Below are 24,302 nucleotides of genomic sequence, written 5' to 3'. Positions count from 1 at the left end.
GTGGCTGGACCTATGCACTAGGCTGCCTACATACCCATTTAGGGATCAAGCCGATGTAGTTCATGTGCTGCTCCAACAGTTTAACCAAATGAAAGCGATTAGTGGGGCATTTTAGCAGTTTTACAACGTATTGATACCATTGGTGGTTTATCTAAGCAGTTTAGCAACATGCAGACATGGTGGTTTATCTAAGTATTTTAGCCACGTGCAGACATGGTGGTTTTACTCATCAATTTAACCACACAAGAGCAATTGGTGGGTTTGTTTGTTTTTCTTTTCTTTTTTTTTTACCCTATGCCCATATTTTTTTTGGGCTTATCTCAACAGTTTAACCATGTAAGAGAGATTGGTGGGTTGTCTCATCAATTTAACCACATAAGAGGCATCGGTGGATTGTTTCGACGGTTTGATCACATAAGAGGCATCGGTTGGTGGACTGTCTCATCAGTTTAACCACATAAGAGGCATCGGTGGGTCTTCATTTAGGCCTTCTTTTTGTTTAAGCATAAAAGCGCTTAATAAATTTACCATTTACATAATGGTACTTTATTTGACCTTTAGAGTTAGAGAGTTCATATGCCCCTTCTGGGAAGACTTTAGTGACTACATATGGACCCTCCCATTTGGGTTCAAATTTCCCTGAAGTTTTCCTTGTGACTATAATAGGTCTTCTGACAGTTAGGACCAAATCTCCTATCGCAAATGACCGATATCTCACCCTTTTATTAAAGGCGCCTACAACTTGGGCTTGGTAGACTTCAAGTCTTTGTTGAACTATGAGTCTCTTCTCATCGAGAGCCTCAAGTTCAGCAAGCCTTGTCTTTACATTTTCTTCCGGATGTATGAGTTGTGTTGCAATCCTTAAAAAGGGCAATTGAACTCCTAGAGGAAGAACAACTTCTGCTCCAAATACCAAACTATAAGGTGTGCATCTAGTGGCTGCTCGCACTATTGTTCGATATGCCCAAAGTGCTTCAGGGAGGCATTCATGCCAATCTCTTTTATTCTTTGATACCATCTTCGTAAGTATTTTGCAAAGAACTTTGTTGAAAGCTTCTGCTTGTCCATTTGACAAGGGGTTATAAGTTGCAGATCTGGCATGTTGGAATTTATATTTCTCAGCTAACTTTATCATGGTCTTGTACTTAAAGTATGAGGCATTATCCAATATAATTTTGGAGGGAATTCCATATCTATATATAATATGGTTTTGAATGAAATTGGCAACATTTATTGCCCTAACTTCTTTTAATGGAATTGCCTCTACAAACTTGGAAAAATAATCCGTGACAGCCAAAATATATGAATATGACTTAGATGGTGGTTTAAAAAGACCGATGACATCTATGCCCCAAGCCTCATATGGCCATGATAATATTGTAGGATGAAGAGGTATGGGCAGTCAATGTATAAAATCGCCATGAAGTTGACATATTTTGCAAGTAGAAGCAAATTGTATTGCATCTTGAATCATAGTAGGCCAATAATAACCTAACCTTTTTAATTGGCTTGCAACTTTTGGTCCGGCTTGATGAGATCAACATGTGCCTAATTGGACTTCATATAATGCATTTCTTGCCTCTTCATTAGATAGACATCTTAACAAGATTCTATCAAAGGATCTTCTATATAAGGTGTCGTCGAAATAAGTGAAGTGTGGGGCCCATCGATGTATATCGACTCTTTTCTTTGGGTCTGTAGGTAACCTCCCATATTGTAAATAATCAATAATGGGTTGTCTCTAATCTATTTCTTCTTCGATTTGGTACATTGTGACCATGTTAACATTGACAACTTCTGGTAACATACCCCTTAGATTTTGGCAGTTAACACAATTCCTTAAGATGCAGATGGCATCTAAGATGATAGTGGGCCAAAAATAGCCCAATTCTTCTAAATATCCTACCATTTCAGGGACATTCTGATGTACATCACACTCTTCCGCGTGTATTTCGCAGAGAACCTATTGGACTTCATTTCCAAAAAGGCACTTAAGTAGAATTCCATTAATGGATTTTCTATATAAAATGTCATTTATATATCTGTAATGTTCAGCTTGGCATAGCACATCAGTACTCCTAGGATCTATCAGGATGAGCCTATATTGTAGATAATTGATTATGGGCATTCTCCAATCTAAGGCTTCTTCTTCCAACTGAATTGTGACAAAGTTCACAGACTCAGTTTCCCAAACTCTTTCATTTATGGGGGGCAGAACATGTCTCTCGCCGACTATAATCTGAAGTTGTCTTTGTTCAGGTAAACTAAGAGATGCAGCCAACTTAGCTAAGGCATCAGCAATATCATTTTCTGATCTTGGAATGTGGCTCACTTGTATGCTGCTAAATTGAGATATCAGCTCTCTAGCTCTGTTAAAGTAAGGAACTAAACTTAATTTTTTAACCCCATATAATTCATTTAATTGGTTAACCACCAATTGAGAATCTCCAAAGACTTGTAAATATTTAATATTATCTCCCGAGCCATTTCTAAAGCGATAATGGTTGCTTCATACTCGGTTGTATTGTTTGAGCATAATGATGTGAGGAAGAAAGAATATGGAATTAAATTTCCTATGGGAGTGATGAACACAATCCCTGCTCTTGCGCCTTGTTTTGAAGAAGCTCCATCGAAATAGAGTTGCCATGGTCTTTCAGTTTCTATGTATAAGACCTTTTCGTCTGGAAGGTCTTCTGAAAGCTTAATGTCATCTGACACACTAAGAAGTCAGCTAAAGCTTGCCCTTTTATTGCTTTTAAAGGAACATATTTCATCCCGAACTCAGATAAAGTAAGTGACCACTTTGCTAGTCTACCCGTTACAACTGGTCGAGAGAGCAAATATTTGAGGGGATAAGCTTTAGAAATTAAGGTAACTGAATGTGCAAGCAAATAATGTCGTAACATTTGGACAGCAAATACTAAAGGTAAGCACATCTTTTCAATTGAAGAATAATTTTGCTCAGCCCCAACTAAGGTTCTACTCAAATAATAAAGGGCATTTTCCCTTTATCATTATTTTGAGCTAACAATGCCCCTAGAGAATTTGGTAAAGCTGAAATATATAATATTAATGCCTTCCCTCTTATTGGTGCGGCAAGCACTGGTGGGTTTAACAAATAATTTTTTATGCTTTGGAAAGCATTTTGACATGCTTCATCCCATATAAAAGGTGCATCCTTCCTCATCAACTTAGAGAAAGGTTGGCATCTACCAGACAAGTTGGAGATGAATCTCCTTATATAAGCAAGTCTCCCTTGTAAACCGTGTAATTCTTGCAAATTTCAAGGAGGCATTTCTAAGATTGCCTTAATTTTTATAGGGTCAATTTCAATCCCTCGATGTCGGACAATAAATCCAAGGAATTTTCCTGAAGTTACCCCAAATGCACATTTTAAGGGGTTCATTTTAAGTTGGTGTTTTCGAAGTCTCTCGAAAACTCTTTTGAGATCATCTAAGTGGTGTTCTCTTTTCTTAGTTTTCACCACTAAATCATCAACATAACATTCCATAGTGTTGTGGAGCATGCCACTGAATATGACTGTCATGGCTCGCTGGTATGTAGCTCCGACATTTTTCAAGCCAAAGGGCATAACTGTGTAGCAAAATATCCCTTTTGGAGGTCGAAAAGCAATTAGCTCTTCATCTTCTGAAACCATCTTAATTTAGTTATAACCTGAAAAGCCGTCAATGAAAGACAATGCTTCAAATCCAGTAGTAGCATCCACTGGCAATTCTGTAATAGGTAGTGGAAATTCATCTTTTGGACATACATCATTAAGATCTCTAAAATCTATGCAGATGTGGACTTGTCCATTTTTCTTTTTAACAGGAACAATATTAGCAAGCCATGTAGGATATTTAACTTCCCTGATAAAACCAACATTTATCAATTTATTAACCTCATATTCAATTTGTACAGTGAGCTCTGGTCTGAAGCGATGTTGAGCTTGTTTTACAGGACATTTATCCTTAGAAATAGCTAATCTATGTACAACTATTTTAGGATCTAATCCTGGCATATCTTTATATCCCCAAGAGAAAACATCTTTGTATTCTTTAAGTAAGGATTCATACATTATTAGCTCTTCCCTAGTAAGTAGAGCACTGACAAAGATGGGCTTGGGGTCTTCAACACATCCAAGGTTGATTTCTTGAAGGCCATCTACTGTTGCTTGACCTCTATCTTCAAGCTTTGACGGTGCAGGTTGAGCCTCTTTGACTTCTTTTGTTTCTTCATCTTCATGGAGAAGATTAATTGATTGAGGGATATCCTCTTGAGGCATTACCTGTTGCGTTGCAAATTATTACAATTAAGGTTTGTACCTTGAAGCGCCATTGAAGTATTAGAATCCTGGATAGGGTTCATACCTTGATCCTCCAATGAGGATTCATGCTCTTTGGTGGAGATGTAATTGACCTCTATTTTGAAATCTCCACCATCTTCTAGCTTTTTAATGATAATGTTGGGTTGCTCTTTCTTTTCCACAACCTTGTTGACCTTTTGGTTTGGAATTACAAGTCTCTTGAAAACAGAGACTCGTTTCTTTTCATTTTTCTCTATATTCTTCAAACTTCTAAGTCATTTGAACACAAAGACTCGTAGCTTTATCTCCTCTTGGATGAAAGTAGCCTTTTCAAGCTCTGTTAACATAGGGATTGCTGAGATCGATTTTGCATCACTACATGTAGGATTATGGTAATGACTCGATGGTTTGAACTTTTGGAGAACTAACATTTTATTCTTTCTTCCATTTTTTGGGAGGAAAGTTGACACAATAAATTGAGTGTATGGGATGGATTGGTCAATCTTCCTAAGTGGACAAGTGTAACTTGTCATCAATGTCACCGTTGTATTCTCTTGCAATGAAGTAAGAGCCTTTTGCCCCAATTTCCTTTGGATTTTTGGAATGTACCTAAAGGTAGCTTTAGGTTTTGAGTGAACTTGGGGTTTTTGCTTCCCTTTGACTTCCTGTTGCAATGATACAACAATCTTGATTTTTGAAGTTGATGGTTCTTTGCATTCTTGAAGACTACTTTCAACATTCTCTTTAACTTCTTCCTTTAAAGAAGGGAAAGAATGAAAATTAGCAGATTTATAAAATTTAGCATCCGCATAATGTACTTCTTCAACTTAGAATGGATCCATATCTGCAACCACTTTTTTCACCTCTCCATCTTTGCTAAACTTAAAGGATTGATGAAGTGTTGATGGGACAACTCCGTATGTGTGTAACCATGGACGTCCTAAAAGGACATTATACGAAATATCTGCATCAATGACATGAAACAAAGCATCAGGATATAGCTCCCCAATTTCAATTTTCAGAGCAATGGTACCCATTGCTTTCTGCCCCTCTTGATTAAACCCTTGAATGGTCAAACATGAAGGGGATAATTGGCGAGGTGTCATACCCATAACCAATAAAGTTTTCAAGGGTAGAAGGTTAACAGCAGATCCACAATCTAAGAGAACTCTATTGATGGGAGTATCACCAATTACTCCTGATACGTACAAAGGGCAGTTGTGATATTCCGTCCCAAGCTGTAAGCCTTCATCATCAAAAGATATGCATGCCATACATGAAGCACAAACCTTTGGGGATTCTGGTTGTACTTCAATTTGATTGACTTCATCTTTGAATTGTTTAGGATTAAGCAATGCCTGAATTAATGCCTTTCCCAATTCTAGAGAAAGTTGGAGAGCATCATAAACACTTAATAATGCAAGAATACGTTTTAGATGGGCAAGAATGTCATATTTAATGTGCAATTTTGTTTCTCGCAATGCCTTCTGAACTTGAAGTCGGACCCTGATTAGATTCTCTAATCTATGGTCTTCCTCCTTGTCTTGTTGAACTTGTTGAGTAAACTCTGACTCCTTTTTCTCTCCTGACTCTTCATTTTCTACTCTAGAGAAAGAACCATCTATATTCTTTTCTTTCTTGTGTTTTCGGCTATACTTCAAAGTAATTTGATCCACCTCAATTTTAGTAGTGGGTTCTTCATTTTCTTTGCATGAAGCCACATAACATGGTGTTACTTCCAGTTCATCATAACTTTCTCCCAAGATTTCTTTTGGGATGTACTCTTTCAGTGTGATTGGAAACCTTGAAGGTTGTTCGTACTCTTCTTCAAAATCAACTTGAATTTTTTTCTTAAATCTCCTCTTATTTTTCTTCTTATTGTTCTTTGTGGAGGCTCTTCGTCCCCGAAATTTAATGCTCGGAGAATTGGAGAGTGTAATTTGTATGGGCTTTGTTGACAGATGTATTGTATGTACTGTAGACAAGTTTAGTGCCCGCATGGGTATTTTTGTAATTTTGTAGACCTCTTGTGTTGTACGGCCAATATAGTATAAATACAAATGCTTCACTCGCATGAAGCTATTCTTTTGAGGCCTTAAGTCTGTAGCCTCTTCTTCTTCTTCTTCTTCTTCTTCTTCTTCTTCTTCTTCTTCTTCTGCTCAACAGGCTTGACTGCCCCTTTTGCCTCCTTGACCATAGTTTTCCAATTTGTTTCATCCTCAGAAGAATCACCGAAGCACATCATACTTGGTTCTTGCATCAATTCATATAATGAAGGGAGGGTAGGACCCTCTTCCTCTAATAGAGAAACATTATTTGTAGCTACAATAGTTTCTTTAGGAAGAGGTTCTGTAATTTCAATTTCTCCCCTATTTATCATTGATTGGATGATATCTTTGAGAATGAAACAATCTTTGATGCTATGGCTGACCATCCTATGATACCCACAATATTCCGGATCATTTGTCTTGTTCACCTCAGATGGTCTCCTTGGCTCTGGCAACTCAATTGCCTTTGCTACTAAGAGATCTTCAAAAAATCCTTCCACATCCTCATTGTCAAATGAGTTTCTTTTCCCTTCTTTCTTGTAGAATCATAGGCTTAGGGGCATCCTTTCCCTTAGCCTTATCCTTCTTTTTAATATTAACAAAGGTGTGTCATGGCCTCTCCTTAGTCTACAGGCTTTTTGCCATCCTTTTTTACTTCTGAAGGAGGATTGGACTTGCATGCCACAATCTTTTGCCTGGCAGTTTGTTTTTCCACTTTGCTGGCTTTAGAAACCAATGCATCAAATGATCGAGGTTCTACTGTGCCTACAAAGGTAGCAATCTCTGGCAAGAGATTGTTAGTGCACATTTGTACTGCTGAGGTTTCCTTTAACTGTTCAACACATTGAAGATTCATATTTCTCTATCGTGTAATGAATTCATTTACACTTTCATTTCGCCTTTGTTTTGTTTCAGTCAAGTTTGTAATTGATAATTTCCTCTTGGAGCTTACGAACTATGCTAAGAAAGCACTTGCATATCATCCCATGTGATGATTGATCCTAGTGCTAATTGTGTGTACCAGGTAAAAGCTACTCCTTTTAAAAATTGCACAAATTACCTTATTAATAAGGCATCAGACATTGCTGATTCACCACATGCAGAATAGAAATGGACCAAATATTCATAAGGAGACCCATTTATTCCATCAAACTTCTCAAAGTTGGGCTTTTGATATCCTGAAGGAAATGGGAGTGTATCATAATGGGTAGGATATGGTTTCCTGTAACCAAGGTCAGGTGGTGTAAAAGATGCTTGGAATTCCTTTATTCCCTCTGCAATAAGTGTCTTTAGATCTATTTGATGAGAAGGAGCAGAAGTTGATGCGTGTTGAGATGACTCTCTAGCAGATGTGCTTGCTTGAACTGCCAACTGAGCAGCCAAAGATGCAATTTCTGCAACATTTTCTGCCATCTTTCGTTGCATCTCTTGAATTTGCTCTTCTAAACTTGAAGTACCAGTCACCATGACTGTTATAGGAGATGGCTCTTGGTCTTCTCCTAAGGACATAGAAATTCCTTGCAATTGTGAAGTAATTTTATCCACAGATTCATCTTCTTGAATTGAAGATTTATGATTTTCTTGGATTATTTTGACTGGAAGTGACAGACTCACTAGTCAAACTTGAACTTGACACGTCTTCAGAACTTTGCAACAATCGAGCTCTTGCTCTAGTGATAGGGCCTTTATAAGGCTTAAGTTCTTCATTATGTATAGTATATGCCCCCGGTGCAAAGTAAAAATTTGCTTGTTTAGCAAACATGTATCTAGAAATAAAAGCCCATTTTCTAGCTTCCATGTTTGATTTTGCTTTCTTTGATTTTTTTTGCAGCAAAATCAGCAAGGGAAATGGGAGTGCTACTTTGTAGCTTTTTAGCTTTTGAAGGCCTCTTGGATCTAGGCTTACGAACAGGAATTGGGGATTGTTTTGAAAATCCTTCAATTCTAGTTGAAGGCTTTTGATTACAAATAATTTTTTTTTCCATAAGAGGAAGAACCTTTTCCACTTGAATTTCTTAGTTTAATTACTCAGGGCTTCACTTGTGTAGATGAAGGAACATCTGTTTCCTTTTCTCCTATAGCCTCATTGAAGGTTTGAAGTGTAGATTTCTCTTCAGAAATAGTCACCATCATGACTGATGTTGTAGGAGGAATCGAAAGATTCACTGGAATGGCTCCTATCATGATTTGGGTAGGCCTTGCTATAGTGGACTTCTTTGGGAAAGTCACCATTGATTTTGTGATATTCAAGATTAACGAAGCAATCTTTTTGGAGGAATTTTCCCTTGGTGGCTTGAAACCTTCCTTCCTGGCAGAGTTGAACATGGTTTGGACATGTAGACTTTTCCTCACAGGAGAGGTCTTGGTGACAAAAGACATAGTAACAGCAGCAAGAGGATTCACGTCCACAGTAAAGGTTGCCTTGTAAGAAGGCTTCTTATACCCTTCTATCTTTTCCTTCTCCGTAGCAGTCAGTTTGTGGTAGTAGACAACCACTTTAAGTGTCATGTCTAAGATATTTCTCCCTGTAAGTAAATAATATTGATATAAGACTTACACATTCTTTTTTTTTTCTCTTTTGTTCTATACTCGGTCTGAGATGAAAAGGAAAATGGGTCCCACCGGGTGTGCCAAAATTATGTTGGTGTGAAAATTTTAATAAATTATCATGCAACATAATTCACTCAATCAAGTAATTGAGTTTGTATTATTTTGGGTAAGGCCCATTCAGGGAATCATATCAATTGTTCCCCTTAATTACATCCCCACAGGAAAGTAGAGAACACCTTTTGATTCTGACTTGGAGAAATGAACACATAGAACAAAAGAAAAGAATAATAGGATACTTAGAAAGAACTTTTCATTTGCTTTTCTTTTACATCAGGTGTACAAGAATGAGAAGAAAGGAAAAGAAAATACAATTGAGAAACTATACAGCAATACATTTCTCTTTTCTTTAATACAAAGAAAATTTCCTTCTCACTCCTTTCTTCATAATAAGTTGTAGTCAATCAAATGAAATTTTGATTGTAGACAGCCTTACTCCTTGGAATTTTGCATACGAAAAGGGAACCGTAGTCAATCAAATTGAATATTTAATTGTAGACGATTTTCATCCCTCTACTCTTCATTTTCATTTGAAGGGAACCATAATCAGCCTTTGAGATTTAAATTGTAGATGGTTTACTCCCTAACTTTGTCTTGATAGAGGGACCATAATCAACCAAGTAGAGGCACCTGGTTGTAAATGGTTCATTCCCCCCTACTCTTCATTTTCATTTGAAGAACCATAATCAATCTTCGAGAATTAGACTGTAGATGGTTTAATCCCTATCTATGTCTTGAAAGAGGGACCATAATCAACCAAGTAAAAGCGCCTGGTTGTAGATGGTTTATTTCCCTCTTTTTCCTTTCTCAAAAGTAATAACAAATGGGAGAGAAAGAAGGATACATAGCAAAAGACATAACTAGGAAGTATTCACAGAGTGGACTTTCCTTTTCTCTACCTGTATTAGTGAGACTTTTCCTTCCTTGCCTTCCCTTGAGCACTTCTCTTTTCTTCTCTCCTTATCTTTGCCTTTCTTAAGAATCTCTTGTGAAAATTTTCTCTAAAGAGTCTTTCTGTGTGTCTATGTTTCTAGCTTCCCCTTAAGGAGCTTAAATAGGGAGTGGGGTGGTTATGTAACTACCCCCTCCACCTAGGTGAAGGACACTTGTCCCTCCCACTTAAAGAGAGAGAACTCCCCACTTAAGAGGGGGAACTCCCATATGGGATACTTTTTTATAATTTTAATGATTTGGCTAGTAGACTAACTAGCCCACTTATTACAAATTATTTGAATAAAAAAATGACTTCAACAAAAAATAAGAAGTGGAAGGTTATGCATTAGATGAAAACCATACCAAAAAGAAAAAGGGGAGAGAGAGTAGACCTATTCATGGCCAGGCTTTACCACTTATCAACAAAAAATGTTCAGGCCCAAGCCTAAGCCCGAGCCCAACCCGATCATCGGACATATTCTTGAGCCCAAGTCCAAGCCTGGTCTAAATAGGAAGTAAAAGGAAACTTAAGACACAAGCAAAATTTATTATATATTACTAGTTTTTGTGTGTGTATTACTACTATTTACTAATATATATTTTTATTATATAATATTATCAGGTTGGGCCAGACAAGCGTGCCACGCTACTTGGCCCATGAACAAGCCTGTGAGAGAGAGAGAGAGAGAGAGATTGAGAGATTGAGAGACTGAGAGAGAGAGAGTGCATAACCTGACTCCAGTCCCACTATGGACATGGGAGCCATGAACAAAGCTAACTGGGTTTTCATGGATTTGTAGCTCTGGCATTGCTTGCTAGAATTCCTCGGGGAGAAAATCCAATATTTATGTGCTTGATGAGATGAAAAGTTGAAAAATAGTCATATTGCATCACATCTAAAGTCAAATTTAGATGGTGGTAAAAACATGTCTGGCATGTTGCACTGTTGCAGTCTTATCCCAACCATATGGGGCTAGATACACAAATCTTGTTTCTCCATTTTACTTAACCAAGGGCCATAGAAACAAATGATTCAGGATTCATGCTCACAAGGGTTTAGCAAAAGTTTTACATCAGCTGCCACAATCCTCATTCTTTATCTGGCCTCAGGACAGTGGTAAAACCGTGCACGACAAGCTTGAAATGCTTTCTCCTTAGAAATTGTGTAGCGAATATCTCATCACTTTTTTAGGTAAAACATAAAAACCTCCCTTGGGTTTTCTGACAATCATATAAACCTCCCCTATGTTTTGACCCTAACAAAACCTCCCTATAGTTTTGAGAAAAAGTATAAATACCTCCCTTCTGTTATCTTTACAGTAATAGATGCATTGAAAATACCAAAATTCCCTTATTTCCATCGACTCCAAGGTTACCCTTTGCTTTTCTGCTATCATTTCCAAGCTCTTTTCTATGTGATGTGGATACAGGTGCAACTTGAGCAGGCCCAACACAACCCACAATTTTACATGAACCGTGCTTGGATTTTCGGTCCTTGGATTGGGCCTAGGCCCAAAAGTTTGGTCTTTTTAATATTTTGGGCTGATTGTCCGAACCCAGCCCAAGCTCGGCCCGGTTATCTATATCTATATGTTAAAATGAAATGTGCCAAGCTGGCACTTTCCTGCTTTTGGTTATTTTTGAGAAGCACTTATCTTTTTTTTTTATTGTTTTTTAGAAGCAATTATCTTTTTTTTGTTTTTTTTTCTCATTTTAAAATTGAACAAAAAAACGAAAGTGGCCAATAAGCTTTAAGATTTTCATATCCTCTCACAACCATTACCTCCCTCTCCTATTTAATTATCTCATCTCATTAATTACGCCATTAGCTCTCTCCTTCAATAACTCAAGCCATTAATTCTCTCCTCTTCATTATTCCATCAAATTGCCTAAAATTCATTAACTTTATCTATATTTATATCCATTTTAATTTAACTATAATTTTATATACATTAGATATATTTATATTAAATTATAATTATCTATAAAAATAATTACATTAAAATGGATATATTCAATGATATATTATTAGGCAGAATAATCTACTTCAATTTAAAAGATAATTAATTTTAAGTTAATTAATTAAATAATTAATATTTCAGAATAGATATTATTTAATTCACTCGACAAATAAAACTAGTGTTTTAAAAATCAACTTGAAGACTGAATAGTTTTGCCTCTAATTTACAGGTCAACAATTCATCTGTTTAGGTTGGACAAATCAAACCATGACACATCATCCATCTATATATGTATTATATGATATATTATAATTACATTTTGTGTGTGTATATATTATTTTAGGTTCAATTTGTACTTTTTATTCTAGTTCTTAATTTTTTATAAATAAAAAAAAATTGAAATTGAAATATGAGACCATGAAATGAGTTTTTCTTTTTTTTTTTTGTATAGTGGGTTGGAAAGATTGTGAAAAATTACCTAAAAAAAAAAGATCACCCCAATCAGACAATTGAGCACAAAGTTAAGTCCTCTAGAAGTTTTCAATACATTATATATTGTAATCCATGACCCAATGACTAGATCAAAAGGGTCAATGGTTCAACTGCCTAGGTTGAACAGATTTTAACCATATCAACAATTTTTGACAAAATAGTAAGTTTTAGGAAACCCAGAATTAGAAATAGGGTCAAGTGATGGTTCAAATGGTTTAACCGTCTAAGGCAACGACAAGTTGAAAACATTGAATAATCCATTTCTATTCCATTTGAAATAATAAAAATTAATTAACCATAGTAAAAATAATTTATTAAATTACTTAAATAATATAAAATTCATTAATAATTATTGATAAAAATATTTTTATTAATATAGTAAAAACAAATAAATTAATAAAATGTAATAAGATAAATTAAAAACTAACATCCATTTAAAATTATCTAACAATTATTAGTTTCATAATTGATTTTTACTAACGAACTTAAATTCCATTGAAAAATAATAAATTAATGTAATAAGGATTAATAAAAAGAAAAATTAATAAAATTTTATTAACCTTACATATAGTTTAATTAATTTAAAGTCAACTTTAATTCTATTTAAAAATAGGGAAAATTATAAAAACTTCCTTGGGTTTTCTAACAATCCTATGAACCTCCCCTATATATATTTTGACCTTAACAAAAATCTCCCATATTGTTTTGAAAAAAGGTGCAAATATTTTCCTTCTGTTAGCATTTGAAATAGAAAATGTTGATGTAATACATTAATTTTCTTTAATTACCAAATTTACCCTAAACCAACATTATTTAGAAATAATTACAAGCCAAAAATATTTTGGTAAAAAAATATTTTTACCTAAAAATAATACAAAAATAATTACAAACGATTAAATTTTAAAAATTAATAAAAAATTTAGCATTAAGATACAAAAAAATGATGCAAATTTATCTAGACCATAGGAAATTATCCACTCTCACTCAAGTGCAACTTGAATTGAGATCTAATAAACTAGACATAACTAAAAAAAAATGCTTGAATTGAACTTAAATGAGCACCGCTTAGTTGGAAATGTCATAAAGCTCCTTAATTTTTCTTAATAAAACCCATGCATTGCATAGGTCCTGACTACTATACATGTACATATGCATATATATAGACACATATTTGCATGCATACATACATATACATGTATATCAATTAAGTTTGATTTGATTGACCAACCTGAGCCCAGACCAGGCCTAGGCCCAACCTGAGTGCATTAAATTTTAGTGTGGGCTGGACTTGGGTTGGATAGTTTGGGCCTGACCTCGAGATCAGGCTTTAGGCCCAATTCTTAGGCCTGAGTTGAGCTAAAAACCAACCCAACCCACCCAACTTGCACCCCTAGATGTGGATGTCTCCCTTTTCAAGTACTAGTTACCTAGTAAAGACCTTCATGCCCTCATCTTTGTAAGCAATATGAAGTTCTCAAGCATATGATCTTTGTCTCTTCCTTATTATTTTTTCTTCTAATTAGGACCTGATAAACAATGCTTTCCAGACACTGAATAATGTCCCTTTCAATCAGTTGATGCCTCCTCCCCACTAAAAGCTGCCATGCCGAAAATCCAGATTTCCTCTTCGGTTTGGATGAGGGATATAATCTAATTTCATCAAAATTGCTGGAAACTACTGTAGAATCAATCCTGTCAGAGATGCCTCCATTGTCCATTCTGGTGACAGTATTCCTTTTGGCAGGCATATTGGCTAGATAGACACATTGCAACTGGGGGGGTTACTCGCCTCTTGTGGTGACAATAAGAGGAATGGAACAACCCGTATCTGACTCCGACTCTATATACTGTGTATCATGCACTGACAGGACGCTCCATAACAGGTCAGATAGGGGTGTACGCAGAAGGTGGGGTTGGAATGGTAAGGCCTTCAGCAATGGTGGATGCAGGGCATGGGCAACAGACCTGTTCACATGACGGGCTTCGGGCCTGAATTTCTACTGTGTCGGGCACGGGTTTCAGGCTGGACCCATTCAAGTTTTGGCAAAAGCCAAGCCCAAGCCCAAGCCCAACCCATGAACAGGTCTAATGGGCAAATGACTTATGATGGTATGGGGAGGCAAATGTACTGCTATATAACAAAGCAACCATGTTTAGTGCCCCAATATCAAACACTAACAGCCATGAGAACCAATCTTAGACAAGCAGCCACTGCTACTGTTGCTGCTAGGGCATTGAGCCAAGCAGGTAACTTGGTCCTAAAGTCCCAAGGTGCTCTATGATAGTGTGAATGTGATCTTCAAATATCCTTTTGTTTTAATAATTTTCCCTTGTTTATTTGAGTAATGCTGTTTTTTTGGGGATCAAATAAGATCTTCAGATCTATTTCTCTCTACTTTCACTCAAAACCCAATAACCTCTCCAGCCTCCTTCCCTTTTACTTCTCCAGTTGACGGACCATCATTGATGATGATGATCCTGAAGAAACAGTCAAACTGAGCACCTGACAAATAAATAATTCCGTGGATTTGGGTAGGTTAGAGAAATAGAGGTGCAGAAGGTGATGCTACACAGATTCAGTCAACACAAAAGCATTTAGATGATTGGAAAGAAGCTTCTCAGATTGGCAAATCTGTTGTTAGTGCTGAAGCATTTGGTCAAGGGTAAGCCTGGTACTTAAAAATAAATAAATGTATTATGCCACTGTTTTCCGTCTAAAAAGATAACTGGAGAGACGCCTTTACACCATTTTTTTTAACTTTTTGTTAAGGGCAAACCACAGGGGAGGTTTCTAAGACTGTCAAAAAAACCAGGGGAGGCATGTATAAGTTTCCCTTTTTTTACTGTTTCAGACTGTTGTGAAGTGCTCTTGAGATTAACACATCACTATCAAACAAATACAACTTTATTATTGGACTCTCAAAACCCTTCTTGCTATCAAAGCCTATAGAACCCTTCAAGAAGAAACTACCCACTCAATTAGGCTCTCTATCCTAGAGAAATCTGTCTAGGTCAACCGTCAAAAAAATGTTCTTCCACATTTGCATTCTTCTACTAGTTTTCTACAACTTCTAATTTCTTTTTATGATAGGCGACCCTGAGGCTTACAAAAAGACAACTCTGAGAGTGTTATCTATACATCATATTCATAAAAAATTATCAACCCCCATATACAATGCTATCCCATTGATGTATAAACATGCTATCCTTAATACCCTCAAAATGGTTTATACATCATATCCACAAAAGACAACTCTTGAGAGTGTGATCTATACATCATTATACTAACTTTTTAAGATTCAGGCCAGGGCAAAGAATACATATAGGTGATAGTTTAAACTGCATGCTTACCCCTTCAAGCTCATTCCAGGGAGGTTTTCCATTCAGCATCTCAATAACAGTACAGCCCAAACTCCAAATGTCAATGGAATATGCAAGGTCAGGACTCGTATCTTTCTTTATCATAGCTTGTATAACCTGTAGAGGAGGAAATCGATGTCAGATCAGGGGAACCATGAGCCATATTGCCTATATTTGTGAAGAAGCAGCCACAAAGGATTACCTCTGGGGCCATCCAGTATGGACTTCCCTTCAAAGAGAGATCGGTTGATTGTCCATTAAGCTGAATACAAAAACAAATAAATACTCTTTAAGCCAAATCAATCATCGTCATCCAATCTTTATCCCAACTAGACCTGTTCATGGGCCGGGTGGCCCAATGGGCCGGCCCGACCCCCGGACGGGCTTGAACATGTTTATAGGCCCGCAGGCTTAAACTCAGGCCAAAAAGCCCGGCCTGCAATAAATTTGAGCCGGGCTCAGGTTTTGTCAAAATAGTCCGGCCCGGCATGACCTAAAATTAGACTTAAAATGGGTTATGTGATTATGTCCAATTGAATAAATTTTTTTTATTTAACAATGTAAAACTGTGTTTTAAAACGTAAAAAAAAGGGAAAAAAAAAACCATCTTGTAGGCCCATTGTTCATTTAAATAGGAAAAAAACCATTTGAATTTTTAATTCTAATTTGAATAGGGAAATTTGTAATTTTTTTATTAGGTCGGGCTTCGGTCTCGGGCTCGAGCTTCGGGCTTTTTATCAGGGCCGGGCTTGGGCCCAAGTTATAGGCCCGTTGGTTGGGTCGGGCTCAGGCTCGGGCCTAGCGTATTTCCATTAATGATGAGTAAAAGCCCGGCCTGAGCCCGGCCCATGAACAGGTCTAATCCCAACATATGGGGTCAGCTACAAGGATCCTGTTTTGTCGTATTCGTTGTTGAATTATTGGTGCTAAAATCATTTCTTACTTCTACCCATGTCCTTTTTGGTCTACCCCCTAGCCCTTCTAGCCCCTTCAACTTGCAACCAACCACTTTTTCATACAGATGTTATTGATGATCTTCTATGCACACGACTAAACCGTCTTAGTCTACTTTCTCTCATTTTATCACCTATCGGAAAAGAAGGCAATATATTAAATATATGAATATGAATCAGTAGATGTTTGCTGAATTCAAAACTCACATGTTTTGCCATCCCAAAGTCAGCAAGCTTGACAACACCAGATGCATCAACAAGCATATTTGCCCCCTTGATATCCCTATAATATAGTGATAAAATTTTGCATATCAGACGATGCCCAACAAAGAAAGCATTATAAAAAACATCAAACTCATAAAACAACAGAACAAGAAATATCATAAGATTTTTGTTCTAACAGCATGTTACAACAATAGGGATTCTTTTAGTTACAACATGATAGTACATCTAACACTACATCTTAGTAACATGGGAAATTGAATATTAACATAGAAAAAATGGTAGCACAAGCATGTTATTTACTTGACTTTTTATATATACCTGCAATTGTATTTTTACATGTAGAAGCCAGAAAACAAGTAACATGAAAAACTATTTTCTTCGTTTTTTCATTAAGCAACACTGAGAACTGTTTAAAGCTTTCTTGTTGAAAAAGGGGAAATAGAAGCTAGTTACATAATTGGGACTTATTACAAAAGAAAACAAGAACCATGAAACAAACAATCAGCTGAAAACGCAAATTTTCTATCTTTTATGGATCATCCTGTGGGAATTTTGGAATAAACTGGTCTCTGATGAGGCTTCAAGAACCTGCTTGGGTTTTTTTTCATGGGTTGATTGAGAATTTATTTAGTTTTCCCTTATTTTTTTCAGGGAGAAGAAGAATCAAAGACCAAGATCACTTTCCAATCTGATTTGAAGTATTTTCTTTTATTTTTCTTCTCTTCTTTTTTTTTCTTTTACTTTTCAGTTTGGAATTCAAAAAAAAAAAGAACTATTTTAAAAGTATATACTTTTCAATAGAAATATCAACAAGTCAATGTTTTCTCATCTTGCCAAGACTCTTTGACATGCATTGGATTCCAAATCCTGTGTTCAAGTCCATGCAACACTGGTTTTCAACCCCCATATTCCATATATTTGCTTAGTAGAATAAGAAGAAACCTCCTTTTGTTTCTCTTCTGATCAAAACCATTGATCATTGGAAAAATCCCTTCCATAAGGATACGGGGCCACACCAAAACAGTACGACTCCACTGAGAAAAGAAAAAATGAGACAACTTTGAGAAAAGAACTCGGAACTTGTCAGAACACTCCTTGTTCTTCTTCTCCAGTCCAGCTCCAAGCCTATCAGCGATTGCATCTCCAATGAAATTTTTCTGTCATCTCTGGCAACGGTAAGACTAAACCGACATTATACTCTCTACACTTTCGTTTTTGCCTTTTTTCAGTTTTTGGTATTTTCTTTCTTCTTCCCCACTCCAGCGTCTACCATCAACCATCAGATTTTTTTATCGTTATTTTCTGTGGTCCTCGGTGATAGTACAACCAGAACAACATTCTCTACAAGCATACCTCCTTGTCCCTTTTTAGTTTTTCTTTTATCATTCTAACATAACAGCAAAACCTGGGTGTTCTTGGTCTAGATGCCATTCCTTGGGTTTGGTGAACAACGATTTCCTCTTCAGATGAACTAAAATCCATGGGGGATATTGTAGACTTGATTTCTTTTCATCCTTTTTTTATTAATTTTTTTGCAGGTCACTTTGCAAATGAAACCAGATTTAAGTTTATCTCCTGCTTTTTTTTCCTTCATTATTCATTTTGTTTTTCCCTCTTCATTATTGTATTTTATTTTGATAAAACAAAAATACATAGATGGTGCATACAATTGCTGATTCAGATCCATATAGGTAGCTGCGTATCGTTTACTTTTATTTGCATTCTTTTATTTTATTTTTACTAGAATACCACACAAGTGATTTGATTTTCTACATTAATTTGCTTGCTTAATCCTCTAATTCATTGTTACGATAAAGCGAAGTATGTGGTTTTACTTTTATCTCTTAGTCCTTGTTTCCTGAATATAATCCAAAAAATAAAAGAAAAGAAAAGAAATCATCCACTAATCTGAACTTTTTGTTCCATTAGATCCCTAGGTATAGAACCTCTGTTTTGCAGAGATTTTTTTATAAGCTATTTTATAGAGAAAATCAAAGAACCAGCATCTACTTTTCACATAAAATGAGATTTCTTACTCAGTTTTCTTCACCATCTTCTATATTCTGTTTTACTTATATGCTCCCCCTCTGCTTTGGTTTCAGGTTTAAAGAATTATAGGGGACTGTTGAAATTGGATATATTGTGATCTTTTTGTTTTTCCTCATTTGTTGTTTTCAAACAAATGAAATAAAAAGAGCAATAAGAGGAAATTTGAATGAAAAATGTTCATGAAATCTGAAACTGTGTGTGCAAAGAATTGGCTAAAATTGGACCCAAAATTGTAGAACCAGTCCAGGCTATTAAGTATTGGCTACTTGACTTGATTATTCAACCTTGTTTTAAAAATTTAGTCTAGGTTGCAACCACAAATCAGGTTATCTAGGAGAGGATATATAGCCAGAAACTTGCATTTAATAGTTAAAAAAGTAATTTTCGTTCTTTCACACAACAGTTTGCATCTACTGACAGTAGATCTTGTGAAGACATCTTTCCCTTTTATGATCCATGACAGGTCAAGACAGAGTATGGAAGCCCATCCTTTCATTTGTTAATTTTAAATATCATACTTATATCTTGATGGTTCAAAAATAAGGCACTGTTAACAACAACCATGTCTTAAAATGTATGAGACACGTGCCAAATATAATTGCCATGTGGCAAAATTTTGACATGTATCATCTTAAAATTGCCATGTGTCTTCAGCATGTCGCATCATTGCACAAAAAGTTTAAGATAAATATATATGTGGAGAAAACATATAGAACATGTGCTAATTAATGTTGCCATGTGGCAACTTTTATGCCACATGTCATTTTTAAATTGCTACATTTGCTCTGAACTATGTCACATCATCATATGAACAAGTTGCACTTTTCATGTATAAATGGATTGATTATAAGGCTAATTGTAGATCATCATAAATTTTCTCACAAAATAAACACAGGATAACTGGTTGAGAAAATAAACTTTCCTTTTCCCATCCCTCCCTTTCTCCGTCCAATTTTCTCAGCAATCAAACAAACCCTTAGTGGTCATAACAAGAATTTAAGTTTTGATTTTCAGCTATGTTTTGACCTGGGTCAAAATGGAACTTTTTTTCCAAATTCCAGTTAATTTTCAACCTGGGGCTCTCTTGTACTGTTGTAAGAATCTTGTTGTGCCCCTTTGTGGCTGTACAGCTGGAGTCCTATACAGCTCCTTGTTTTATGATTGGGGACTTTGGTCCTTTATGTATTGTAATGGTCTTTTGAATTTCAATAACTTTGCCTTCAAAAAAATTCAGGCAACTTGAAATTTCAGGGAAAAAATGTTGTGCTTTTTAATTGCATTTCCATTTCTTACAATTTCTTTTTTTCTATCTTATTTTTCTCCTTTTAAAAGGTTATTTTTAGCAGTAATCCTTTTGAAGTTCAATTTATCTCTTTCTTAGTTGGACAACATCTAATTACCTAAAATTTCTCCCTCTTCCTCTTCTATTTGTACAAGAATTGGAGGATATATGTTTCTATATGGATTTCATTTTGGTCCCTCCTCAAACTAGCACATTAACCTGGACTTTTAATGACATGTAAGAGCTTCATTCACATTCAAACTTAAGCACGAAGTACATTTACACTAGCTGCTTTCCAAGGAAACAAATCAAAAGAAACCGAAAGAAAGGAAAAATGAAACAACGGAATTATTTTTTTCTCCTTATCTGTAGGCTGAATTGGATTGGAGATTGTCAGTATCACCTCTTCTTATGATTGAAGAGTGGTCATCTTCCACAGACATCACACAATCTGCAATTTTCTAGGAGACATGTAAAGAACAAAACTGGATTTGCCTTTGTTCCTTACATCATGGATTGGCCTTTGACTTTAAAAGAATTAAAGGATATGAGAAAAGCATATTAAAAACCTAAGCAATTAGCACCTCTAAGGTTATCCAGCAAAATAGAAACATGGAATAGATCACTGAGTAATAGGGTATCTAAGTGAAGTGTTCGACTATGACGCCAGAGAGACATGATACTGGAAAAACCTATAACCAACTAACCAGCAACATAAAAGAGGTAACCAATCAGATGGGTTTGAAAGAATAGATTTTTCCTTAAGTGAATTGACCCCCACTCCAGAGAATCTATATGTAAAATACAAGTGCAAATATGCCATTCAGGGCCCCAAATAAGGTTAAGATAAAATGATACAGTATATCTTCCATACACTAATATGGAACATAATACACCCTCATCAGCTGCTGTTTCACAGAAACCTTAAAATACAGTGGGATGACATAATGAGACGTTGATTTTGCATATCCTTGTGACTCCTTTGTACATACAAGAATACATAGACTTACTACACAAACACATAAAGTGAGAATTGTATATCATTTTTTATGCCTTTTTAGTGCAATGTGTTGAAGGCATTTTTTAATCCAAATAATATTGAATAATTTAATAACCCAAATAAGTGAGTTAGCTAGTCTGTTAGCCAAACTATCAAAACTATAAAAAAGTATTCCGTATGAGAGTTTCCTCTCTTTAAGTGGGAGGGACAGGTACCTCTCATCTAGGAGGAGGAGGTAGTTACATAACTACCACACTCCCTATTTAAGCTCCTTAAGGAGAAGCTAGGGGGGACTCTTCGGAGAAAATTGTCACAAGAGATTCTTAAGAAAAGCAAAGGTAAGGAGAGAAGAAAAGAGAAGTGCTCAAGGGAAGGCAGGGAAGGAAAAGAAGTCTCATTAATACAAGTAGGAAAAGGAAAGTCCTTTCCATGAATACTTCCTATATATGTCTTCTGCTATGTATCCTTCTTTCTCTCTCTTTTATTTTCAGTTTTGAGAAAGGAAATAGAGGGAAATAAACCATCTACAACCAGGTGCCTCTACTTGGTTGATTATAGTCCCTCTTCCAAGAAAAGCTTGGGATTAAACCAGCTACAATCTAATTCTCAAAGGTTGATTATGGTTCCCTTCAAATGAAAATGAAGAATAGGGAAAAAAATCATCTACAATCAAATATGCAATTTGATTGACTATGGTTCCCTTCTTGTCTGCAAAAATCCAAAGGATTAAGGCTGTCTACAATCATAATTTAATTTGATTAACTACAGCTTATTGTGAAGAAAGGAGTGAGAAGGAAATCTTCTTTGTATCAAAAAGAAAAGAGAGAAATTTATTGTTGTAGTTTTGTTTTCTTCTCATTCTTGTACACTTGATGTAAAAGAAATGTAAGTGAGAAGTTCTTTTAAAGTACTCTATCATTCTTCTCTTCTGTTATGTTCATTCATTTCTCCAAGTCAGAATCAAAAGGTGTTCTCTACTTTCTTGTGGAGATTTAATTAAGGGGAACAATCCATATGATTCCCTGAATGGGCCTTACCCAAAATAATAAAAACTCAATCACCTGAATTGGCCTTATACACACAAACACATATAACCAATCTCTTCATTTCTGTTTGAAAGAATATGTCAGCATGCTTTTGTATCACATATATTACTATTTATTGACAAGCCATGATGCACTTATGCCATGAAATTTTAATGAATTAAAATCAAACATAAGATCATTTACCGGTGGATTGTCTTAGTGCTATGCAAGTAAGCCAACCCAGAGAGGATATGGCGGGTGAAATTACGAACAACCGATTCTGTAATTGCCCCACAATGGTCACGGACATATTTATTAATTGAACCGGGATAAACATACTCCAAATATATGTAGAACCGTTCCTCAATCTGAATTCAATGAACAATTGCCTCCAAATTGGTTAATATTTCAAAGAATATAATGGATGTAGAAGATTGAAGAAACATAGAAATAACACCAAACTAGAGAATTGCTTACTATTTCACTACCATAATACTGCACTATATTTGGGTGCTTTAATTGTCTAAGAACTTTAATTTCCTGCAATGAAAAAAATAGTATAAGTAACTGCCAAAAGCAATTTTAGATGAAATCAAAATTGTTTGGTTAAAAAAAACATGCTGGAAGCTCAAAAGAACATGTCGTATGTGTATTCTCAATCAAAATGAGGCATGAATAAAGGGATGGCATAATCTTACAGTCACCATCACCATCATCATGTTCTTGTTGTTCAGCTGCAAAAAGAAACTTTATTGAAGAGAATAAAGTGAAAGTACAAGCCCTTGGGAAAGAAGCCAAGAGCATGCCAAGGACACGAATAGGCTTCCTTAACAAAATATAAAACAAATGTTATTATTACAATAGAGAACCCAAAAACAACCCAATCCTTGTCAGCAGCAAAAATAAACTTTATTGAAGAGAATAAAGTGAAAGTACAAGCCCTTGGGAAAGAAGCCAAGAGCATGCCAAGGACATGAATGGGCTTCCTTAACAAAATATAGAACAAACTGTATTATTACAGTAGAGAACCCAAAAACAACCCAATCCCTGTCACCCTTTAGTTGTAAATCACACCTGCAATAATCTAAATTAAAAAAAAAAAAAAAAAAAAAAAGAAACAGGAGAAAGGAGATTGAAGAGTGAGAAGTGACGGAGGAAGAAGATTGAAGAAAAGGAAAAAGAAAGAGTAGTTCAATGCCTCTCTTCAGCCCCCAATAATCTCTTTTATTCTTTTGTTGTAAAAAATAAGGAGAATTACATGATTGCCCTTACTCAGGCATCCATTACTAAAGACAGCAACAAAAAACAATAAAAAAAGAGAAACAGGCCCATAACTAAGGCCCACTACCTACTGACACAAGTCATAAACATAATTTAAAGAAAAACAAAGAAACTAAGGCCCATTCAGCCCATTATCTCTACACTCCCCACCAAGCTGAGCATAGATATCAATTATGCCCAGCTTACTTACACAATGTTGTAACTCTGCCTTGGGGACACCCTTGGTCAGAACATCTGCTAATTGTTGCTCTGAGGCAATAAAAGGAAGGCAAACTTCTCCAAAAGCTACCCTCTCTTATAAAATGCCAATCAACTTCAATATGTTTTGTCTGTGTAGGGTGAGCTGGGGAGCTTTGAGAATGCATCAGCTCGTATGTTCTCGGCTTGGGGGATTTGTTGTATGGTGAAGTGTTTGAGTCGTTGAATGAGTCCTTGCATTTTTTGTAGGTAGCTCGCCATAGTTGGAACCCTTGCTTTGAACTGACCGAGGACCTGGTTAACCACAAGCTGGGAGTTGCTGAAGGCTTCAACTCGCCTAGCTTCGAGGTCCAGGGCGAGCCGAAGTCTGGCTATTGGAGCTTTGTACTCGGCCTCATTATTGGACGCTTTGAACTCGAACTTGAGTACATGCTCTAGGACGGTGTTGTCCAGTCCAAGAAGAACAAATCCAGCCCCACTGCCTTGTTGGTTGGACAAGCCGTCCACATGAAGAGTCCAGGCTAGTGGGACCTCGGCTAGTTCCTGTGTTGAGAAGGTAAACTCAGCCAGGATGTCGGCCAA

At 36.1% G+C, this 24,302-nt stretch overlaps 1 protein-coding gene across 6 annotated transcripts in view; it reads right to left on the bottom strand.

The window, feature by feature from the left end:
• The window catches only part of LOC148851113 (mitogen-activated protein kinase kinase kinase 5-like), a 40,584-nt gene that overhangs the window by 5,288 nt on the left and 10,994 nt on the right, over nt 1–24,302 (bottom strand). For 4 of the 6 annotated variants that reach the window (XM_088944999.1, XM_088944995.1, XM_088945000.1 and 1 more), the window contains exons 4-8: nt 22,719–22,781; nt 22,446–22,609; nt 16,868–16,943; nt 15,910–15,969; nt 15,699–15,824 (exon numbers count right to left, since the gene is read on the bottom strand). In XM_088944999.1, the coding sequence (XP_088801125.1) occupies nt 15,699–15,824; nt 15,910–15,969; nt 16,868–16,943; nt 22,446–22,609; nt 22,719–22,781 (489 nt within the window). The remainder of the gene's footprint in view (nt 1–15,698; nt 15,825–15,909; nt 15,970–16,867; nt 16,944–22,445; nt 22,610–22,718; nt 22,782–24,302) is intronic. The other 2 variants (XM_088944997.1, XM_088944998.1) reach the window with 1 other exon arrangement.

This window comes from Nelumbo lutea, chromosome 5 (genome assembly GCF_056320005.1).
Source record: "Nelumbo lutea isolate HS-2025 chromosome 5, American lotus-T2T, whole genome shotgun sequence".
In the NCBI taxonomy this organism is placed as follows: domain Eukaryota; kingdom Viridiplantae; phylum Streptophyta; class Magnoliopsida; order Proteales; family Nelumbonaceae; genus Nelumbo; species Nelumbo lutea.
This window is presented reverse-complemented; position numbering and strand designations above follow the sequence as displayed.